At 41.9% G+C, this 16,893-nt stretch overlaps 3 protein-coding genes across 3 annotated transcripts; 2 read left to right on the top strand and 1 right to left on the bottom strand. All coding sequences in view use genetic code 11, as the record gives it.

Annotated features, from left to right (window-relative positions):
• Positions 1-320: 320 nt before the first annotated feature.
• EGR_08974 (Zinc finger protein zfs1) lies at positions 321-1,681 on the bottom strand (the record flags this gene model as incomplete). Its single annotated transcript, XM_024498223.1, has 2 exons — positions 321-380; positions 1,052-1,681. 2 exons carry the CDS (start codon positions 1,679-1,681, stop codon positions 321-323), a joined length of 690 nt encoding a protein of 229 aa, XP_024347365.1.
• A 1,761-nt stretch (positions 1,682-3,442) lies between these two features.
• On the top strand, positions 3,443-6,656 carry EGR_08973 (ubiquitin hydrolase; the record flags this gene model as incomplete). Its single annotated transcript, XM_024498222.1, has 5 exons — positions 3,443-3,662; positions 3,741-3,862; positions 5,578-6,125; positions 6,177-6,363; positions 6,459-6,656. 5 exons carry the CDS (start codon positions 3,443-3,445, stop codon positions 6,654-6,656), a joined length of 1,275 nt encoding a protein of 424 aa, XP_024347364.1.
• A 4,906-nt stretch (positions 6,657-11,562) lies between these two features.
• Positions 11,563-14,852, top strand: EGR_08972 (Zinc finger protein; the record flags this gene model as incomplete). The annotated part of the gene is made up of 10 exons (XM_024498221.1): positions 11,563-11,605; positions 11,835-11,921; positions 12,581-12,664; positions 12,950-13,036; positions 13,110-13,196; positions 13,285-13,380; positions 13,475-13,561; positions 13,666-13,752; positions 13,831-13,917; positions 14,842-14,852. 10 exons carry the CDS (start codon positions 11,563-11,565, stop codon positions 14,850-14,852), a joined length of 756 nt encoding a protein of 251 aa, XP_024347363.1.
• Positions 14,853-16,893: the final 2,041 nt, after the last annotated feature.

Raw genomic sequence — 16,893 nt, 5'->3', positions numbered from 1 at the left:
AGTCCAACTGATGAGACTTTTGATTAGCTGATATCACCTTATTAGTTGACACATTCTCGAGTCAAGAGGGAGCTTATGAGATTTCTTTTTTAGTCATGTACTAGCCTTAAACTTTCCCATCTCAGAAGCGTTAAGGGGAGTACGATGGGCAGCTCGAAGTGCTTAAACGACGACACTTTGTAAATGACAAAGTCGTGAACTACTACCTAGACAAGATAATTGCCGTTAAAGTGTAAGTCGGATACACCCAAGGGGGAGGATCACTTGCGAAAATGCAAAATTAGCAGACTGAATGATGAGGGGACTGAGGCGGGCAGAGACTACGCAGACTTAACACCCCTCCCCTTCACCTCTTGACGGGGAGTCATGCAGACTTCCAACTGTTGAAAAGAAACTAGGAGGAATTTTGGGGGTCAAAATATCCTGACCTAGAGAAAGAAAAGGTAGATGTGGCCCAACTTGACCTTCAATCGACTACTCATTACCTAGAGCGAAAAATCGATTGGAATTCGCGTCCACCTGTGAGCACTTCTCAGACTCCCCAGGGGAAATGTCGTAGTTGAGTTTGGATCACCTGATTGCACATCCACTCATGCAATCTCAAATTAAGGAGGAAAAAATGTAAAAAAGGCTAAAATTACCTTCAAATTTAATCTCAGGCTTTTGAAAAATGGGGCACCAAGTCATGAAATAAGCTGCGGGGTTGTGAGTAGCCTGCATAAATGATTGAATCTTCTGCATCACTACCTCAACCTTGATGCAGGTCAAGTCTACAGAAAAAAAGAACTAAACATTTACTACTTCAGACACTGTTGTTGTTGAGCGGCCTTCTTTCGCAGCCATTTTCGTGCAAATTGTAGGCTAATCCAACAAGCAGGATCTTCAGGGCCTTGGACGCAACTACCACCTTTAAATCCTTGCTTGATTAAAAAAGGACACCACTAGTCACAACATAATACATATTTATTGTATCTATACTGAACCATAAGTTATTACGTTGCATCAGCCAAAGGCATGAAAAATTAGCCAACAAATATTAATGCATTTCCACGTGACTAAGCAATCCGGTAAATTCGGGTCGACTGGGAGCGAATTCCCGTAGAACCTCCAGGAGAGTCACGTGTTTCGCCTTTGGATGACGAAGACAGTATTCTTGGTAAAGTGCGTTCTCCGTTCTCATGAGATCCAACTCGTAGGGGGTCTCATTGTGAATGAAATCGCACCTCTTGCCATATCGGCAACTTCCAGTGAGCTGGTACGCTCTACAGTGCTCAGTTTTGTACCTCGGATGACGAGCAGTGAGATGGAGTTCTTTTAAGCCATGTGCGAATCGGCAACGCGCTCCGTACTCACAGGCGGAGTTTGGATTCATTAGATAACGTTTGCAAATCTCCGTCTTATAGAGGCTTCTTCCAGAACCAGAATGAATGCTCGACTCGAGAGACGTGTTACCTGAGTGGATAGGTGGAGAGAGGTGTACGGAATAATCGTCATCTTCCCTCGTCAGACTCTCCATACGACTAACCAACTGAAACTGGAGAAGTTTTTTGATTACTTCATTGGCTAATTGACTGCTGGTTACCACTGGAGTGGGCAGGGAGGAGGCTTTTGTGGGGAGAGATGGACGACGAGAGGTCTGTGGAAAAGGATTTGAGACCACCTGTGGCAGTGAAAGAGCCATCATAAAATTTACCGGGAGAAATCACCTTTCGAAAACTTTAATTGTGAATTTCGTTCATGCTGTCTCATTGGCCCACGTGCTGCAGACCCCATTGGCTGGACAGGAATGTCGAGGGTGCACAGGTGAATCGATCACCCCAACCTCACGACCACAGAATGTCGCAATCGATGGAGAAAATCAATATTCAGTTATTACCCAGTGGTAAAGCACTTCTTCATCAAAAATCTCGCCATTTTTACATTCACAATGCCGACTGCGATCTATGCTTGTTAATTACACAGCTTTTGGGTCCTTTTTAGAGCAAGCTGCTCTAAGCGGTGATTCGTGGATGCTGTAATCGAGGTCAAGTCCAAAAGACACTCCTGTTTGTGCATGCATCACATCAGGTGCCGTGTGTGTCTCAATCCACGCACATTTTTTTGCGTCAAATTGCGCAATACCATCTTCTTGAGCTTCTAGGCGTTAATCCTTATAGGAAGGGAGAAGCACACTGCCTGCTTCGGGTAGAGTGAGGTGCGCAACTAGGATTGTGGCTCATTTATCCTTCCCTAATGCAGCTCACAAACAGAACGAAACTTCGAACACAACAGAATTGTGAAGAAAGGCCAGGAACATTGGGATTAAATGCCTTTTACGGGCATGGGTATCGAAAGACAAGCATGACTGGCTTGAGGAGAGAGGTTTAAAGCACCGACTACTTCGTGAAGGCCAAGAGAAGCATTGTGGACGACGCCCGTAAGAAGAGAGGGGCCTCTGCAGTGACTTGATATTTTGTTTATTTGTGTGTCAAACTACAAGACCACTCTATTCTCCGCAAGTCGTGTCTTTCCTCTGTGGCATGGCTTTCGGACCACGGTGATGGTTTACTAACTCACTATACATTAGTAGGATATGTTCTCCATACAACTTTGGACTTACGAATTCAGGGAAGCCTCAAGACCTCACAGTAAGCAACTTTGAATTTCAGATAAGATAAAGTTGACGGAAAAGAGCAAATCATGTTAACACATGCATACAAAGCGAGTGTAAAGGCAAAATCTCCAAAAATCCTATATCGAACTTTGCGTGAATGAGATAAAGCGTCTGAAACTCCCTGATGTAAGCGATTAAGAAAATTTTATGATTCACTGAAACTTAATAGCTATTATGGGTTTGCAGTTTAAATTGCTCGAAGAGTATTATTGAAGCGTAGACAAAAGTAAATTGTTTCCGCCCATATAGGGAAGGAATCCTAAAAGGTTTTGAAAATTGAAATGCTTTAGGGGAAAATTGCAAACAAATTACGGTGGCAAATAATAGTAAATCAAAAATCTTTTCCAAAAGTGTTCAAAGGCAACAATAATAAGGGTGTTTAGTTAGGCACGAATAATCTTATAGGGCAGCCTGTTTCACAACATTGTGAACTAATCTGTAACACGCAAATGATTGGATAAGAATGCTAATTTAACCTTTGTGATCATTATACAACGTGACTTCCGACCTAACTAGCGGGAATCCTGTAAATATTGTAACACGTTAAACCTAATCATGGATATAGTCCAACACAATTCTTCGCACTACTCAGAGAACTTGAACTGTACGTCTTTTGTGGGTTTATTATCCTTAAGGGCTTTTACAACAACCCTGGTTGAAAGACAACAGGAAAAGCATTCTATTAGCTTTATTGTTTGGCAGCACTTCCATCGCTTTTAGCAGAATTGCCTATCCGCTTCTACGAAACGGTATTTATTCACTATGGGTTGGTGAGTCCTTTTCATCACTATGTCAGCTTATGGGCTCTTCTTACTTGCACTTGTTTCTCCCCCGTTGACAGCTCACAAGGGCGACTTGCCTATCGGCCTTCCAAACAACTCAAATTTATGCTACATCAACGCCCTACTTCAGGCAATGTCATCTAGCCGCATTCTCGTCAAATCTCTACGTCACAGCGCGGCCATTAAACGCGGTCGACTCTTATGTTCCCTTGTCGTCGTTCTAGAAGGTGATTGCTTCTTTATGAATCTATTGTATTCACGAAAACTATGATTTTTGCTTTTTAACTATGCTCGCACATTTTCAGGTCTTGGTTGTTCTTTCAATTATCTTAAACGCCACAATCTCATCGAGGTTATCCTTACTGCTCACAGAACATTGATTGACGAGCTATCTCTAACTGGAGGGTGGGCTGTTAATGATCAGCAAGTAAGTTTAGTCTGCTTTTGTTATTAACTCACAATTAGGGTCCTTTATGTTTTCTTAATGTCAGAATGTTTTATTTGAAATAAATTGAAGTTTATCAGGATCCCGACGAGTGGACTCCAGGGTACATATTTGGCCCTTCGTTGCACGTGGATTTAGCAATCTACCTCCTCTATTGCATCACTTTACGTAGTACGTTGAAAAGGTGTGTTTATGCATGCTGTGGGGCACTTAGTCTTTTGTTACCAGATTGCTTAAAACCACATCACTATCCTCATGTGTTTAAACACGCTTCGTCATCATGGCGACGTGAACATTCACGATAGAGTGGTGCCAGAGGCGCTGGAGGTATCAGTCGTTGTAACTTTTCGATCCCATCTTGATTTACAGAAGCTAGTCACTTACCATTTGGGGAGCTCTCTTTAAATAATGACGTGCGGCGTGTGGTAGATTAGCGTTCCCTCTAGACCTTATATGCGTGCTAATTAAGGAGGCAATGAATACCCACGGTAAAATTGTCCACAATCTGTTTGTCGTTAATTTCTTTTGCTTTGATAAATAAATCGCTCCTTTTTGTGAAATTGGGTCCCCTTGGCCGCATTGTGTTTTAGCAAGGTTACTAGTCAACTCCCCCCGTGTGTGCGTGTGCGTGGCGTGAGCGAAGCCTCAAGTCTTAGTTCCGTCTTAAATGCCACACACACAGGATAATTTCGTCTCTGTTAGTACTGACACGGTTGTGTTGGCCAGTATTGCAAAAACCTTGAGAGCAGATCCTTAATTAAAAGTTAGCCTCTAATTCTCTCTTCACAATAGACATCCCTCGCTTCTTTGTTGAAGCTGAGAGTGTGAACAATAGTTGGAATCTTCACACTCTTTCACATCCTTGTAGACTGGACTCTTGTTTTGCACTGTTGAGGAATCGCTGTGACTCGTCACAAGGTGTAATGTATAAGAATGTTTTTACAAAATATTTTTGAGGTCAAACAAGTGACTTCTGAGGCAGTTTATTTTTCATTTAGCACCCACGAAATGTACCTCTCTTTTGACTGGCCTATCATTGCTGCAAGTTGATGTTTACCTGGCGTCACATATATGTGACATGTGTGTGTAACAAAATTTCCTCCGAAATCTTTGTGGTGGCCTTCAGCACATCAACTCTGACCTATTGGCTTGATAAACATAAAATTGGTTGTTAGTTTCAACTGAACGAAATACGAAGAATGGTAAAAGCGGTGCTAGTGACGAAAGAATGGAGGTGGGCATCGTTGAACCTTTCAAATCAAAGTTTTCAATTCGAATCCCTTTCTGCTGTAGGACGTGCACGAGTTGTATGCCTTCTTTATGGACCGGGCAGAAGGTAGTGGCGCTGGAGAGACGACTCTGCGAGGTATCGAGGATCTGCTCACGGTCTCCCGTCTTCTTCCCTTCCCGCCAAACTCTGCCAATGGTAATACATTAGCTACTGCCGCTACTACCAATTCTACGAATGGAGTGCAGCACTTTGGCTTGAGTACCTATCTCTCTCCCGGTCTGCCCTCCTTTGGTTTGACCAATTTCGTACCAAGCTCCTTTCACCACTTCATCGCATCCCAAATTTTTTGTACCAAATGCTCCTACTGTGGTGAAGTGCGTCTTGTCCCCGAGTCTTGCGTCATTCTCTTTCCCGGTGAGTTAAATCCGAAATGTCTCTTTTCTTCACTTCAACTGAATGCTTTTAGTTTGGTTCTTTAATGGTAGAAAAGTCCCGACGAGTACACACTAAGAAAATGTCGTCCAAAGATAAGGCGGAGTACCGCTGCACCTTGGAGACTATGTTGAGCGATGAGTTTTGTGCAGCGGAGCGTCTCTCCGGAATCCATTGCCCTCAGTGTCATATGGAGGCGCTGCGAATACCCGAGGCGATGGTAAACGACCCATCACCGCCAGTGTCAGACCGCAGCTCCATTCGTCACTTCGCTGAGAGCCTTTGTCGCAACACTTGCTGTGCACGTCGGTGGATTGCTCTGCCTCCCGCCGCTACAGCAACAAAGTCACCTCTTGTCATCTACATTCAGCGTGCTGTGTGGGTACCACTAAAGCGAATCGCTCCCAGTGCAGATGAATATGTAACCAGTTTTACCGCTGGAGGCATGATGTCTAAATACACCGAACACGTTACCTTCCCTGCCAACCTTGATCTCGCACCTTACCTCGCGTCTGGATGCACATTCACTGCTCTAGTTCGTCGCCATAATGTCAAATGTAGTGGTGAAGAAAATAAGAAAAAGTACGTATAGGTCTTTATCTTTAAAAATATCTAATTAAACCATCGTCTTAGTAGATCCCTCCGATATGTGTTGCGCTCTGTAATTGTGCACCATGGCAACACTCTGTACACGGGTCACTACGTGGCCTACCGGTGCTGGATCGGTGGCGGTGTTGAAAGTGCCAGTGCGAACGAATGGATCCTCGGCTCCGATAGATACGTCGATCGGGTTCCCTTTTCCAGTGTTCAGGATTGTCAGGTACGAAAGTGGTTTGAGGCTAGAGAGGGATTGAAGCGTAAGATAACACTTCTCATCTTTCATCCCCGCAACAGGCCTATATGCTTTTCTATGAGCCGTTGGAGGGGGACATTCCTGATGCAACGCACTCCCTCACATCCACTGAATCGAAAATTGATGGGGAAGTAATGAACGAGGGGGAAGAGGAGGACGGAATTCCAGAAGAGGGAACCAATCTAGAGGAAGTTGCATCGCCAGCGCGGAGGATTCGCGCGCTTATGGCGATGGTGTGCGGTGAAGGAGAAATCGTCTAATCTCAGTGTCTTTCAACATCCCCTATTTTTCCCCCAAGCATTCTGTTTCCCTTCTTTTCCCTTTCCGTCCCCATTATTTATTGAGCATAAAAGTATTTACCTTTTTTTTGCTGCTCACTTCATAGGTCATCGGGAATTTCACATGCTCCAAAATGTACTTGCTTGAATAAATTTCTTGCTCAATGATTATATCGCGCTTAATGATGCATCAAGTGGCATCAAGAGAATGCTCGAGATCTGACAGATGCACTAAGTAATATGGCTGCAAATATGTGGACCTTGATGTACAAAGGTTTGTATCGACAAGGCACCAAAAACTGGTGGTATAACAATTTGATTTACATTTATAATAGGATGGGGGGAAAGACACGTATACGCTTCCATAAGCCGTGCATTCTACATATGCTGCCGCTCCTATATCCATCGTAAGTTTCTTTCCTTCAGAATGCGCAGTTGTACTCACTGGAATTTGTGCGAGCATCAACTGGGCAGCTGACTAGGGAGAACTGGCGTGGTTGGACAAAATTCTCTGATGGTTGGAACCCACTATAAATCGCAAAGGAGTGCTCATTACAGAGTGAGTAAAGGGAATGCAAAAGGTGGGCATGTGAGGTAACGATGTGAAACAAGACTCTAGGAAGTCAAGCAAAGAATGCCCTATAATAATGACAAAGATTAATGATAAGCAAAATAGTGTAGACCATGAGCTTTCTTAAGGGCTCATCAATATCACTTGCTCTGATGTCAATTAAATTCTCTTCATCAATAGGCACTTAATTGTACTACGCAAATGTGGTCGTCATGATATTACAGTGTGTTGGTTTCAAATTGGGAATGGAAGGCTTCAAAAATACCCAGATTTCGAAAGAACCCATATTATTGGGATAGAATGTGAGCTATCGACGTACAGATAGGATGAAGAGCTACCAGCATGGCCCGGATGTTATGCCGCTGGGAGGAAGCACAACAGTCGCGCCCTTCGGTGTCCGCGTACCCAAGACAAAAATTAGACAATCAAGGCGTCACGCAACAATAAATATGTATATCTATTCTTCACATCTTTTAACACTTGATTGAAAAACCACTGGCATATGTGAATAAGGCAAAATAAACGATTCGTTGTTGTATAAGTGCTACAAGTGCTAAAAAGAGAGAAAAACTTGGCAGAGTTAATAAAACACCTATCTCTGTATATTTAAAAGTAAAAGTTATATAAATATGGGGTAAATAAGTGGTGCATGCGAATTTTCCCTTACATACGCATTCATTGCTGTTGCCTTATTCCGCACAAAGAAATGCATGAAACCGCCATAAATGCTAAATAACTCGAAAAATTCTATCGCTTTTTAGACAGCAAATCTTGCCAATGGCTGGAAACCATGAGCTGACACACAGATGAGCATAGTGTGCCTACAATCCATTACTTCACCCTAAAATCTCAAGTTGCCAATGGAGCTTTCAATCCCACTGCATTCAAGGTTGACATTGAGAGTCGAATTTAAAGGGTCGGGATGATTTCGTGGGAACTTCTGACGCCTCACGAACTCCACTCAGACACTGCAATTGACCTAGATAAGAACGCATTCGCTTATTCGACATGACTACCGGAGACGAGGTCTACCGTAAGGGCAGCACCTCATCCCTACCGACGGCATCCCACATCGGTTCCGGCTGCCTATGGCGTCTTATGTGGTTGACCCACACATGAAATTGCTGATCGAGACCCAACCCGTTTTTGGGACCAATAAGGGACAAATCTTCAATTAAAACGGTAAAAAGTGCCCGCTGGGTGTTCTAGGATGATACATCCCAAGCTAACGTCCTGAGGTAGGTGCATGGGTCTTGTATAAACTCAAGCCCCAAACAGACATTTAGGCGATTAAATCCGAATCTATCTACCTTTCAACAATCCATCTAACTACACGTCAACTTCCACTCACCAATCCTCCATACTTCCATCCACCCAATCCTCAGAATGTGCCAAAATTACATCAAAAGATTAAACCATTTACTCCATAAAAACAGAGTTCTGCTCAGCATTTTGTAGTCTTCCCATCTGTAACCGACTCTTCATGTGTCATCCCATCGCCTGTGCGAATTTCGGTAGTGCAGCCAGTTAGCATACAATGTGAAGAAGCTATATGATCAGCCGATACGACCCACCTTCTCAAAAGCCTCCGAAGTAGCGGTATGATGGAAGACCAAACTCAAATCCAGACCTTCGCCAATCTCATCCTTGCGTCTGCGACGTGGTAGGGAACCTTAAGTTAGCAAAGAAGGCCTCTCGGCATTGGTATCCTGCAGAAGGAAGAAAAGAGGGAATTGATAACAAGCAAAAATAAAGTACAGATACAAGTCTAGTTTCATTTTGTCAACATCCGAACTGAAATCAGACTAGCCATCCATATTTTCACGCGCCACCAATACCGATGATGAGCAACAGCACACCACGTTCCTACTCAAAGTTTACTAAGAGTTCAGGAAATAGACATCTTTGAGGCAATGGAGGTTATAAATAGTAGACTCAAGCTTGAATTGTTGCTGCAGGCCTTCTATGCGGTTCAAAGCGATCGTTATGTGGTAAATACCACCCACGTATATAGAGTTGCAAGTTGATGCAACATTGTAGCAAATTGACTACACGAGAAAAAGTAAAGTAAAAATTGGGAGGAACGAAGGCAGACAAATTGGTCCATTATTCTTTGGACGAATATTCCCAAGCTCCTAGGCGTTTGCCTAGATGCACCAATGAGACCAACAACGACGTCTCCTCACGAATAAGTGTTGACATAATATTACAGCAATTGCCCGTAATACGCAGACTTTCTATTTCCTCCTCATTCCCCAAGTCCTCCAGAAGCCAAGCGCCTCTCTTCTCAAATAAGTTCAAGTAACTAGAACCGCTGATTAGAGCAGAATCCCTTAAAGCAATTGGCCAATCTGTTGTCAGATTCGACTCCCGGCAAAGGCGAGTCATATACATACACCCCAGAGCACTGGGAACTGATAATATTTGGCTATCCTCCACGCTCAAAGCTGACAAATTCGTCAGGTGCAATACACGATTGTCCAACTTCTAAGGCCCTGTAGTCCTTACACACAGACCCTCAAGGCAAAGCCGACTCATTTGATAAAAAAAAGCTTGGCAACAGAAGTTTATAGCGAAATTGTGAGAACACACCGCACAATGCGCACTTGTTGACGAATTTGATTTGTTGATGTAGTAAACAGAAACAAAAATTTATTGCTATAAGAACCTTTTTAGGGAAAAAAATTAAACGAAATTATAAAAAGCAAAAGCTTCTAGTTTGCCTAAAAATGCGTAATTTGTGTAATATAATAAAACAAATGTATTAAGTTTCGCGTTTTTGATTGCGCAACAAAAAACTGTTCTGCGTTATGCATCCTGAGTATTTACTTCAATTGCCAAGTTCAACATTTTGCAACAGTTTTTTTCAAAAAAGTATGTTTGGTATAGCAATTGTGCTGTTTTAAGTATGTGACGATTTAAAATGAGTGAAATGAATGCTATTGATAATCCGCTTTCCAATCTTACATAGCTTCATTAGAAATACCATTTCCGTAAATGTGTTTTTTCGTTTGCATTCAGCAGAAGAATGGGAGATGCTAGTTGAAGGAGAAACATCATTAAAAGATCGGGAGGAAGGGTACAATATTTGGGTTGGGTAAGAACCGCAATAAAGACTGGACACAGAAAGCGACGACCCTCTCATTAGGCCCGAATTTCTCAGGTTGCCTCTTCCCTAAAAGGTGCATTAAAACAACATAGGGGTTGCAATCTTTGTTGGTGTGCTCATACGCACCGTTATTATTTCAGTGTTTGTTGGCGAGATCCTTCTTTGTGTGCAAGTAAGACTTAAATTTTGGCTGCAGGTGAGCCGTATAAGTTTTCTCAATGATATTCTCTCTTAGGATTCTTTACATATTTTGTAAACATCATTCTAAACCAAAAAACCCTTTTAATGGGTTTCTGATGTACGCATAAGAGACTTGCAAAGCCATTTTTGATGAGAATGTCTATTTGCTTTGCTAGTTAGCAGTCGTGAGGAATGCTCCTCAGCCTACCGATTTCTGACCACTCAACTAACACGAGCGAGTGGCCACTTTCTGTTTTTTACAAATAAATGTGATAAGAGCATCTAATAGAAGTGATGTGAGATCACACAATGTTTCGGTCTGAAAGCAATTATGATACGAGTCAGCTTTCTAGCGGTTCCCATTTGAGATCACGCTGGTTTGCAGATGCCCTTTACTTTCTCCCAGCTTGTAGACTCCAAAAGGGGCAAATTCCGACAGGCTCATTTCCCTTCTTTCCTCCTGGTAGATACATCTGCCGAATCAACTACCATGCTTAATACGATACTAGAATCGACGTGGCTTTGCCTGGTTTCCCCGCCTTAATGATTTGGAAAACAGATGAGCGTCAAAATGGGTGACATTTTTGGTGATTTAAGTAAATATTACTGTGATCGTGAGGTAGCAATGATGGGTGTCTTACTAAAGACGTCATTGATGCCCCGAACATTGAATACTTAAAGTTGCGAAGATGCAAACAGCGGAGGAATTGACGGCCCTAATAGTTGTAAGCAGTCTTTTCACAAAGATCTTTTAAAGGTTAGAAAATATGTATATTGCATGCATTACCGTTTCGTATGGAGTAACGGACGGTTGATAGAACCATCGGATATCACTGCATTATATTTACTGCTTCAACTCCACAAAACAAGACTTAAAATGGAGATGTAGACGAGAAATTCAAAAACCTATAATTCAAAAATTGTTTATGGCTTTTAACTTAGTCACAATCAATAATTGAATTTTATTCGTTCGGTTTTGTTTAGATGAGCAGTTATCTGAACTTAACTTCCCCAACCTGAGTTTTGAAATGGCGTGCGTCCCCGGCATACGGTGTCTGCCCAGGGTAGCGTGTCAGTTTTACTTTACGTTTGTGTTTTTCGCGTTTGTTTATTTTAATTTGATACCGTTTATTCTCTGCATTACACTTACGTACGTTTACGTCAATGTGGTTGGGTGAAATGTGTTCTCTTAGGAAATCCATTAGCTTTGTTTGCCTTCTTAAATGCCTTACTACTAAGTAAAGTCTAGCGAGGTGCACGATTGTCCCTCCATTTGATTGATGTATTTGCAATTTGCTAGATGTGGACCCGTACCAGTGTCGTAGATGTGGAAAGTGTTTTTCCCAGCGTTCGTATCTAACACGACATAGGGAGATTTTTCATCAAAGTAAGTTTTCATCGTACTTCCTTGCAATGAACAAACAAAACGTCTCATACTCTTGCACATTCCATGCGTGTGTGACAAGAAGGTGGATCCATATTATCTCATATAGATGATTTTTTAGCATGTAGCTGTAGCATAGTGACAAACTGATACTGCTCTTTGGTGACAAATCATGTGTTAAGGTCTTGTGGTTTACGATGTCTATGTTACATAATGCAAAGGCACACCAACCTGTGCGAATTTGCTGTGGTGCCGCAGGCTTTTGGTTATGTGGATCTAGAATTTATAAATGGTTTGCTTGCGATTCACTTTACACAAAATGAGTGAATGCGGCAAAATATTACTTAGAAAGAAGGTTCTCAATAGGCACAAACAATTGAAGTACGTGCTCAAGGAATGCCTTAGCTTGAATAAATTAACATAACCCTGGGGTCGCTTAATGAGTAAAATGGGGAGGTCAAGCCTGTATCATGGCGATGTTCCAAGCTAGAAGGGGATTAGTCCATTTCACCCTACCGTGCCTCATCAGCTATTGTACTCCCACGTCTGGGGCATTTTGGCCTCTTTTAACAGGAGTGATTCCGTTGGACATGTTTTAGCCGTTCATAGATGTATGTCGAAATTTCGTATTTGTTGTAAATGCTTTTGCCACTTTTTAAAAGGGGAGCTTTTCAAATGCCAACTTTGCGAACAGGCATTTCTGCGGAGCAGCACTTTGAAACGCCACATTTTGAAGGTTCACGAGAGTGAGTCACGTAATTGCGAAATATGATGGCGACGATTTGTGTATCCTTATTAAGTAAGATTTGGTTTTGGTAATTTTTTAGATGGAGGTTGTTTAGGTACAAGGGAAGCAAAAAAACATTTTCGGGTCGTAGCTCTTTAAACCGCCACTTTTTGCAAGTCCAAATCATCAATTTAAATAATTCCTGAATGAAATTTATTACCATTACCACTTTAATATTTAATAGCCTATTTTGAATCTTAGAAGACTTTTTTGAGGAAATTTAGTTTGTTTCTAACATTTCTAGCGAAGAGACAGTTCGTTTGCCCACACTGCAGTAAAACTTTCTCGCAACAAAGCAATTTAAACCAACACATTTCTGGGGTTCATGAGGGTGAGTTAAGTCATTTTCAAATGCTTATCTTAGTCAAGTTTTAAATGTGTACTTTACTTCGCATTCCTTTTAGGAAGGAGGCCATTTACTTGCCCGATTTGCGGAAGATCCTTCTCCCGGCGAAGCTGTTCAAAGAAACACATTGCTATGGTTCATGAAAGTGAGTTAAGCGATTTTCAAATACTTATCTAATATTAATACCTCGATATCGATATGCATTTCGTTTTTATTATTTCCACTACTTTTAGGGAGGAGGCCGTTTACTTGCCAGATTTGCGGCAAATCCTTTTCTCGGCAAAGCTATTTAAGCGAGCACACTTCCGTGCTTCATGGGAGTGAATTGAGTAATTTTTAAACAGCAGTCTTGATCAACTTTTAAATACGCATTTCCTTGTATTTAAGCGCATTTTACCTTTATTACTTCTCTATATCTTTTAGGAAGGAGGCGATTCAATTGCCAGCAGTGCAACAAGTCTTTCTCGTTTCAGAACAACTTAAGCAGACACATTTCTGTGGTCCATGAGAGTGGGTTAAACGATCTCTGTATAATATTTTTACATCACCTTTAAAATGTTTATTTTCTAATGCTGAAATGCATTTTTGTTACATTGCTTTTACGATACTTTTAGAGAGGAAATCGTTTACCTGCCGGCATTGCAATAGACCCTTTTCCAATCAAAGCAATTTAACCGTACACGTTTTTGAGGTTCATGAGGGTGTGTTGAGCAGTTCTCAAAGATTAATTTTAACATTAGAATGCTTATTTTCTAAAGCTAAATGCATTTTACATTTAGAGAGGAAGCCATTTACCTGCCGGCATTGCAATAAATTCTTCTCCCGTCTAGGCAGTTTAAACAGACACATTTCTGTGATTCATGAGAGTGGGTTATTTTCAAATAATAATCATAATCAACTTTTAAACACGTATTTTCTGGTACTTGAATACATTTCATTTTCATCACTTTTACAATACTTTTGGATAGAAAGCAATCCCACTTGCCAGCATTGTAATAAGTCTTTTTCTCAACAGTATACTTTAAACATACTCATTTCTGGGTTGCTCATGCAAGTTCATTAACTGATTCCTAAACGATATTTTCGATTTTCTGGTGTGTATGCTGTTTCAAGCGTATTTTGACTTTTCTCTTCTACTTTTTTCTAAATAGGCGACTGTTTATTTGCCAGCATTGCGGTTACTCTTTCGTGCACACTACCGCGCTTCATGGTAGTTTGTTAAATAAATCCAAGATGACACTTTAACTATTTCGCAAACTAATTGCCCAATGTCGAACAAAATTGGTTTTTTCTTTTGTCAGATCCGCAGGTCGTCAAATGACCTTCTGGTCTACTGCTTTTTTGCCATTTTCCAAGCAATAAGAACGTTTCGGTGCCAACAGTAGAAAAAACAATCAGCCTCACTAGGTGTCCGTTGGTATAGCCGCGTTTTGGTGGTTAATAAGTCTGAACCGCAAATATATCCCCTTGATTTCTTGTATTTACCTAATAAGAACATTTCATTAAGTCTTGTTCGGCATTAATATTTTAAACTTTCCTTTGTTGCTACTGCCACCACTTTAGTAGAATCACTGTCAACTTTTGGTTGTTTTTAACGAATTTTGTTGCCTAGTGCATTCTCTGCCGCGGATTTCACAGCCAAGATATCATTCTTGACATTTGCAGAAAACACGCTGTCACTATAGTGACGCCTCTTGATGCATGAAGCGAAACAGATGACTTCATTTACTTTATGCATGAATGTGACTATTCATTTATTTACTACTTAGCTTACTCCATTTTTATTTTAGAACGAAAATAGTAACAATACGAAATTTAGTCTTTGCTGCAGGAATGGGATTTGTCAGCTCATAATTCAATCAAGCGAACTACCAACATGTGTGCATTCTGTATCAATAGCACAATATCACGAAGACCTTACCTCTTCCGATGGAAATGTTTATCCTTTTGGCTTATTCCATGCAAAATGTCCTCATTTATGCATTTTTAACATTGGCTCGGGTCCAACTCATGCTGCATAATCTTTTGAAACTATTTACTTCAATAAATCATCATACTGTAATGGATTCAGCGCTTATGGCCTCGTCTTTGACCTTCACTCCCGTGGAATGGGTAGCCAGAATAGGTAGGTGCATTCAGTATTGGTAATATTATGAATAGGGTACACTAAATCGGGGAACACACGTTCAGCGTACGCTCCTCTCTTGGGGGTGGATCACGCCCGTGTTGTACAGTCCCTCGTCTTTTAGAGCAGTCTGATGCCTCCTCGTAGGCGGTCTACGCATATACCATTTGCAATGGTCATCTCTCTTTAGTACGTGAACACTTCATCTTTGTGCTCGACGGCGGATGGTAAATCTTTGAGTGTGTGCATTATGTTACGTTGTCGGTGTTTTTGTTGAAAGTTTGCCTTATCCCTAAGACAATGTGGGTTAATACTTTCATTTTGCAACTTGTGAGTATTTAAACTGGAATGTTGGACTGTAGCTCGTGCGGTGCGCAAGGGGGCGCCGTCCAAGGCTTAAATTCCAGACTCGGTTGTGCATTCCCTAGTGAAAGCCTCCAATAGTCCACGCTGAGTGCGAATCGCGTTTCTCACCTGTCCGTTACCTTGCCGATTTTGGGTATTGTAAGTGTCCCAAAAATGTCGAAGGTCTTACATAGTTCAGCAAGGAGTCGGCTTCCGAGACAAGTGCTTGCGTCGCTACGCACCGAACCGGGGAGTGCGCGCTGACAAATCCAAGGCCTGAGTAAAGCTAAAGTAGTGGTGTCAGGGTCTTCTGCCTTGATGGCTTCTACTTCAGTGTGAGGGAAGGCATTGTGACATGATGTAACGTGACGTGACGGAGTGGATTACGAGGAGGGTATCGCCCTCTTCACCAGTTCCTCTCATGTGTGTGTACGCGCGCACATTGCATGCGACCCGCCGTAAAATGTGACACCTCATGCTGTGTCTTGGTTAAAGCGAATAAAGGGCCATCCTCGAGGTGGTGCCCGGCCCGAGAACGGGATTGAGCAGGCTCACATCACCCGACACAGATGGAAAAGTGAACTTATTTTTTTTTTTTTGATAATGAAATAGGGACTGCTGCTGAAATTAGACTGCAAAGAGCAACCATTACACATAACCTTAGTTCGGCGATCCGATAAGCGAGACTACACTTGTACAAATGTCTCCTGTAACCAGTGAATTAGCGTTTTCATTTTGACGATTTCGTTTGATGGCAGATTGTCAGGCCACCGTCATGGAGGACAATTTAAAACACTGAAAATGCCCACTTTATATGTAAACTCATTGTAAATAAGCAATCGTATTCAGAATATTGTATCCAGAGGGACTGATTTTAGTGCTACTGTAGTAGTTAAGTAAAGTTTGTCTCTTCCACCAAATGTGTCAGTACAGCTTCACTCATCTAATAGGCATTCTATCCCAGGCATCTGCTCGTTATGAATTTAGCAAAATTTTCATCAGAGGGTATATGAAAACGGGACCTGGTTAAAGGTTGCATCACATCATATTGTAATACGATAGTGGTTTATCCCTCGGTGTTGGTGAGAGGCGCCACTTTGTACTTGGAATTATCCTTCCTGCTTCTCGCTGGGTGGGCTGGCCTTTGGGCCATGCCAATAGCCCGGATACCTTCTCTGCGTCGAATATATATTCTGCCCGAGTATTGTGTATTCTTTTATCTTCAGGGAAGTCTCGTAGACGTTGCATTGGTGGCAGCAGAAAGCGAACCCGATCGTAAAGGACATGTGTGGAGCGAGACTCCTCGGTCTCCGCTTCCCGATTCCTAGCGTTCCTAGACAAGCCCGGTTGGTTTGCTTTGGACATCTTTATC

This window comes from Echinococcus granulosus (genome assembly GCF_000524195.1).
Source record: "Echinococcus granulosus chromosome Unknown EG_S00126, whole genome shotgun sequence".
In the NCBI taxonomy this organism is placed as follows: Eukaryota; Metazoa; Platyhelminthes; class Cestoda; order Cyclophyllidea; family Taeniidae; genus Echinococcus; species Echinococcus granulosus.
This window is presented reverse-complemented; position numbering and strand designations above follow the sequence as displayed.